General features: G+C 46.6%; 1 protein-coding gene across 1 annotated transcript; it reads left to right on the forward strand.

Annotated features, from left to right (window-relative positions):
• The first annotated feature begins 1345 nt into the window (after positions 1–1345).
• On the forward strand, positions 1346–5856 carry LOC136477327 (uncharacterized). Its single transcript, XM_066475453.1, has 3 exons — positions 1346–1668; positions 1782–1892; positions 2646–5856. Exon 3 carries the CDS (start codon positions 2718–2720, stop codon positions 5724–5726), a length of 3009 nt encoding a protein of 1002 aa, XP_066331550.1. The 5' UTR covers positions 1346–1668; positions 1782–1892; positions 2646–2717; the 3' UTR covers positions 5727–5856.
• Positions 5857–6215: the final 359 nt, after the last annotated feature.

The following is a 6215-nucleotide window of genomic DNA, read 5'->3' on the forward strand; positions in this document are numbered from 1 at the left end:
TTCATGTGCATCTTACTGGTTAGATCCTTGGACATGCAGATTGATTCCAGCTTGAGCCAAAGTTCTACGGCAGTTTTCTCCTGCAACACTTCTTACAAAATATCATTATGTAGATGAAGTTGAATGAGAGATAGAGCCTTACGATTCTTCCGCTTCTCTTCAACGGTCCATGACTTCTGCCCTTTGCATCCGAAACCATCCAGCGCCTCATCAAGATCCGAAGATTGTGCCAGAATCGCCCACATCTTGACTTGTCACAGCGCAAATCTCGTCTTGTAATCCAGCAGCGGTAGATCAAACTTCATCGATGCCATCGCGAAACCTTAATGTAAAACCAAGCTCTGATACCACTTGTTAGAAACGATAGGCAATATAAACGACGAAGAACAATAGATCAAACACATGGGACACGAGATTTTTAACGTGGAAAACCCTCTCAAGGAAGAAGGGAAAAACTACGGGCACCATCCGACAAATCTTCACTATATCAGATGAGATTACAAACGTCGGAGATTTATATCTTTTCTCATCCCAAGACGATGGCTTACAGGAAGTATATATAGAGATGAAAAATCCTAATAGACGGCCCAAACCTCTCGGCGACGGGCCTCGCTTCGCTCCGTCAGAAGTTACTCTTTATCTTATACATGGCTGCATTTAGATCATAACTCAACCGTGGGATCATTGAGGAGCTATCGGTAATTGCTGTCCCCTTCGATCAATCAATTGTAAGGGCTTGTAGCATTGGCGAAACGGTCCACTTAGCCCATGTTTCTAATAGACTGATGAAGTACAAAGGAAAAAAAAAGAAAAAGGGAAAAATGAAACGTTAGTTTCTTTCATGGAGACGGAGGATTACGATGGTCTTTTTAGGGCCATGTTTAGTTCATCCTAAAATTCAAACTTTGGTATTATGCAAAAAGAAGATTTTTCGTCACGTCAAACTTATGGTACATGCATTGACGAAATCAAAAACTAATTACACAGTTCAGTTGTACTTTGCGAGACGAATGTTTTAAGCCTAATTAGTCAATGATTGGACAATTAGTACTAAATAAAAACAAAACACGGTCTAGATTTTGTTGGGCGGGATTCGTTGTCGCTGGACTTGACACGACGTACACCAGGTCAGGCTAGAGCCTGCGCCAGGTCAGGCTAGAGCCTGCGCCCGCTACGGCCACTCCATCCGCTGCCGGCTCGGCACCCGTCTGGGCTGGCAGCTGGCACGGTGCCACGCACCTGGCAGCGGCAGGCCAGCCGCTTCGATTCATCAATCGCTCACACACGACACATGGGAAGAAGCCGAGGCGAGAAGCAGCAGCGAACGCGGCAGTGGGCACGCTGGCACTGGCACGGCACGGACCACGCTAATCTAAAATCCTAATCCACCCCCGCCCTCGCTAAAATCACTGTAATTGCGGTGCATCTCGCTAATCCCCCATTTTTTCGCTTCAGTTCAGTTCACTCCCTCCCTCGTCGTCTCTCCCACCTTTTTTCCGCCTTCCCCGCGCTCCCTCTCCCTCCGCTGGATCCTCGCCCCGCCAGCCACAAAAGCGGCGGCGGCGGCCCCCTCGCCTGCCCTCCGTCCGCCCAGCCGAGATCCGCGCGCGGAGGCGGGCGGGCCTCGTGTCGCCGCTCACTCGTCCTGCTGCTCCTCAGATTCAGTTGGTACGCTTCGCACCCAGATCCAAATCTCCTCTCCCCCTCCTCGCCTCGGCTTGCTTGTTTTGTTTGTTGTCTCCCGTGCTGATCCGAACCCATCGCCACGTCCATTTGCTCAGGTGCTTCCTTTTCTTCGGTGACGTCGACGGCGCAACTTCTGCCATCCCCGGCCTTCCACCCCTCCGCTCGGCGCGGCCGCGCACCAAGCCCCGCCGCCGCTCCTGCCCCAGGTTCGTCCTTCCTACTCGGTGCTGGTTGTACCCTACCCTCGGCACCATCATGGCTCAATCACCTACTCCCGTCCCGTGGTTATCTGTCTGTAACACCGAATGATGCCGCTGTTATCATGCTCTCTCGCATCACACTTTTTTTTTAATGCCATCGCATCACACATTCATTGCCAACGCAGTGGAGTGCACAGCTCATAGCAAACATAGCAGCAGCCTTTTTGCACTCCCCCTCCCCTCCTCTATTTGTTGGACTGGTTTTATTTGTCTCCGAGTACTCGGTGGGCGATTACTGCTGATTCACCCATGATTGCCTGCTTTTTCTGGATCGCCGATTTAATATGCCGCTAAGCTTACAGCCTGTTGAATCTCACTTACTCCTGTTTGGGTCAGTAGTCATGAGGTACTAGTGCGCCTTGTCTTTTAGCCCTGTTCGTTTGGGCTTGATTCACTTATAAGCTTATAAGCTATACTTTTTCAGCTAATGAACAATACATCAAATCAGCCAGAAATGGCTTATCAGCCACTCAAGACCAAACGAACAGTACTTTCCCCTTTTTGCTGCTCGTACTTCTTTGTCTGTTTCTTCACCGCAGAGATCACTCAAATGCTTGGCGTCTCTGTTGTATTGTACTTGTACCGCCTACACATCATGTTCATCAACACCATTTTTCTCTCAGAAGGCTGCTTTCAATGTGTATCATTTTACTATTACGTTCAGGTCACTGAGGGGAATCATTTGTTCAACTTCTGCAGATAACCATTGCCACAGGGATGAGTTGAACTCCAAACTACTCTGAGGGGGTGGGCAGAGCTCAAAATGGTTTTATGAAGCTTCAACATGAAACCTCCGATGCCGAGGCGCTGGTCTCGGCAGCATCAAGGAACCTCTCGTCCTCTTCATCGGCATTTGTTTCAGCAAACCAGTCCCCTTTCTTCACGCCACGGTCACTGTCTGCCCGTGTCCCGGAGCACACTGATCCTGAGAACAAGTGCCCTTCCAATGGCATTGCGCTGAAAATCTGTGATATACTCTCTGGTGATTCCTTCACACCACAGGAGCAGTTACCATCAGCTAGTGTCGAGGTCTTGCCGTCAGATGTGTCTCCTCCTATTAGCCTCTGCACTTCAAGCAACTTTGGCACTCCAGCGATTGTCTACAACAATCCCAGCTTTGTTTGTACTTTCAATGGCCCATGCCAAGGTAGTTCATCAGCGACCAGCAATGGTGGTCGTTCTGCTCCGAAGGAAAAGCACAAGAGGCTAGGGGGGATATATCGGAAATCATCATCGTCCCAACCGACAACATCAGCGGCCTCTGTCAGTAGGATTCGCAGTTACGATGTGTACATTGGATTTCACGGCCGCAAGGCTTCACTGCTGAGGTTCACAAACTGGCTCCGTGCAGAACTAGAGATCCATGGAATCAGCTGCTTTGTTTCTGACAGGTCTAGATGCCGAAATTCTCGCAGCCACGATGCTGTCGAGAGGATAATGAATGCTTCCACCTATGGAGTTGTTATCCTCACGAAGAAGTCATTTGGCAACCTTTATACCATTGAGGAGCTCAGGAACTTCTTTGGTAAGAAAAATCTTATCTCTATATTTTTCGACTTGGATGCAGCTGATTGCCTTGCCAGGGATATCATCGAGAAGCGAGGAGAATTGTGGGAGAAACATGGCGGTGAGCTGTGGATGTTGTATGGTGGGATGGAACATGAGTGGATGGAATCAGTTGATGCTCTTTCTCGTGTGGTAGATGTGCAATTAGAAGCAAATGATGGCAACTGGAGAGATTGCATACTGCAAGCAATCATTCTTTTGGCCACAAAATTAGGCAGGAGAAGCGTGGTTGATAGGGTGAACAGGTGGAAAGAGAGGATGGAGAAGGAGGAATTCCCTTTCCCTCGTAACGATGATTTTGTTGGCAGGAAAAAAGAGCTCTCTGAATTAGAACTCATTTTGTTTGGTGATGTCACGGGAGATGGAGAAAGAGAATATTTTGAGCTCAAGACAAAGCAGAGAAGAAAAGGCCTTGCAGTTAGGCGGTCTGCTAACAATCATGAGCACGTAAATACCGATGACAGCAAAGGTAAGGAGCCAGTTTCTTGGAAGGAGACTGAGAAAGATATTGAGATGCAGAGATTGAGTAGTCCATTGCGGCATGGGCGTCCAGTGAGAGTGAAGAATGGCGTAAGGTGTGGAAGGAAAAAAATATCTAGGAAGATACTTTATGGTAAGGGTATTGCTTGCATATCAGGGGAGCCTGGAATTGGCAAGACAGACATGGTTTTGGAGTATGCATATAGATTCTTCCAGAGATACAAGATGGTTCTGTGGGTCAGAGGGGAAAGCCAATATATTCGACAGAACTATTTGGCTCTGCGAACTTTTCTGGAAGTTGACTTAAGTGTAGATACTCACTTGCATGAAAAGGGAAGTGATCGATGCTTTGAAGAGCAAGAAGAGGAAGCCATTGCCAAAATTCGTCAAGAATTGATGCGCGACATACCATTCTTAGTCATAATTGATAATTTGGAGAGTGAGAAGGACTGGTGGGATAAGAGAGTCATAATGGACCTTCTGCCACACTTTGGTGGGGAGACTCACTTTATCATAACAACACGTCTTCCACGAGTGATGAACTTGGAACCAATGAAGCTTTCTTATTTATCTGGTGCTGAGGCAATGGCTTTAATGAAGGGAGGTGTCAAGGACTATCCACTGGTGGAAACTGATGCACTCAAAATCATTGAGGAAAAGCTTGGAAGACTACCTCTTGGCCTAAGTATTGTTGGAGCTATACTCTCAGAGCTTCCAATCACTCCAACTAGGCTACTTGACACATTGAATCGTACACCGCTCATCAGGAATTCTTCATGGAATGACAGAGAAGTTCTCAGCTTGAAAAATCATGAAATCCTTGTCCGGCTGCTGGATGTGTGCTTATCAATATTTGACCATGCAGATGGTCCTAGAAGTCTGGCAACTCGGATGGTTCAAGTATGTGGTTGGTTTGCACCCTCTGCAGTTCCAGTTCACATGTTGGCTCGGGCTGCACACAAAGTCCCAAAGAAGCACCGGAGGGGTCCAAGGTGGAGGAAGTGGTGGCGAACACTTACTTGTGGCCTTGCAACTTCTAGGATGAAGAGATCTGAAGCTGAAGCAGCTGCAATGTTAATAAGGTTTGGAATTGCCAGATGCAGTGCAAAGCCTGAACAGGTACAGTTCCATGAACTGATCAGGCTATATGCTCGAAAGCGAGGAGGCACAAGAACAGCTCAGGCTGTGGTCCAATCAGTGTACCTCCAAGGCTCAATCAAACATTCCTCCGAGCACCTGTGGGCTTCGTGCTTCATGGTTTTTGGATTTGGTTCTGATCCTCTGTTGGTAGAACTGAGACCATCTGAACTAATGTTCTTTGTGAAACAGATTGTCATGCCACTTGCAATACACACATTTATAACATACTCCCGCTGTAACGCAGCACTAGACCTGCTTCGCCTGTGCACTGATGCATTAGAGAGAGCAGCTGAGTCCATGCTTGTTCATGCTGGAAAATGGAGAGAAACATCATTCTCCTGCTTTAGGCAAGCTCATTCAGAAGCCCAGTACACTTATCTTTGGCAGGAGCTGGCTCTTCTGAAAGCTTCTGTACTGGAAACAAGGGCCAAGCTGATGCTCCGGGGTGGACAATATGACATTGGAGATGACCTGATAAGAAAGGCGATATTTATCCGCACTTCTATCTGTGGCGAGCACCATCCTGACACTGTTTCTGCTCGAGAAACCCTCAGTAAACTCACAAGGCTTCTTACAACTGTTCAGCTTAGTTGATTCATATAGTTTAGGAGTTCACAATATATTCTTTTCAGTGTGCCTTTTCATGAACGCCGTACAAAATGCACCAGATCTTGAAATAACAAAGTAAATTTGTCTTAAGTATTCTTGACTACTTTTTGTTGCTTGATGGTTCCTTCTTTCTATCATTCTTGTTTTATCAATATGGTACTCCCTCCGTTCCAAATTATAAGTCGCTTTGACTTTTTTGGTACATCCATTTTGCTATGCATCAGGATATAATATATGTCTAGATACATAGTAAATTCTATGTATAAAAAAAGTCAAAGCGACTTATAATTTAAAATGGAGGGGGAGTACATTGGAGTGAGCTACTGTATTCCAGTTTTCTGGACTATACTTGCAACAGCACACACAAAATAATAGTGAGCTAATGTGTGTGTAGGTTTGCATCCCTCAATGATAAAGTATCATAGTTTTTCTTGATGCTACAGTGATGTACATTATCATTTTAATGATCATGTC

The sequence above is a fragment of the Miscanthus floridulus genome, chromosome 8 (genome assembly GCF_019320115.1).
Source record: "Miscanthus floridulus cultivar M001 chromosome 8, ASM1932011v1, whole genome shotgun sequence".
In the NCBI taxonomy this organism is placed as follows: domain Eukaryota; kingdom Viridiplantae; phylum Streptophyta; class Magnoliopsida; order Poales; family Poaceae; genus Miscanthus; species Miscanthus floridulus.

Bases quoted from the DNA above. Each gene is read 5' to 3' on its own strand.
- LOC136477327 (XM_066475453.1), top strand. From the start codon at position 2,718: ATGAAGCTTCAACATGAAACCTCCGATGCCGAGGCGCTGGTCTCGGCA.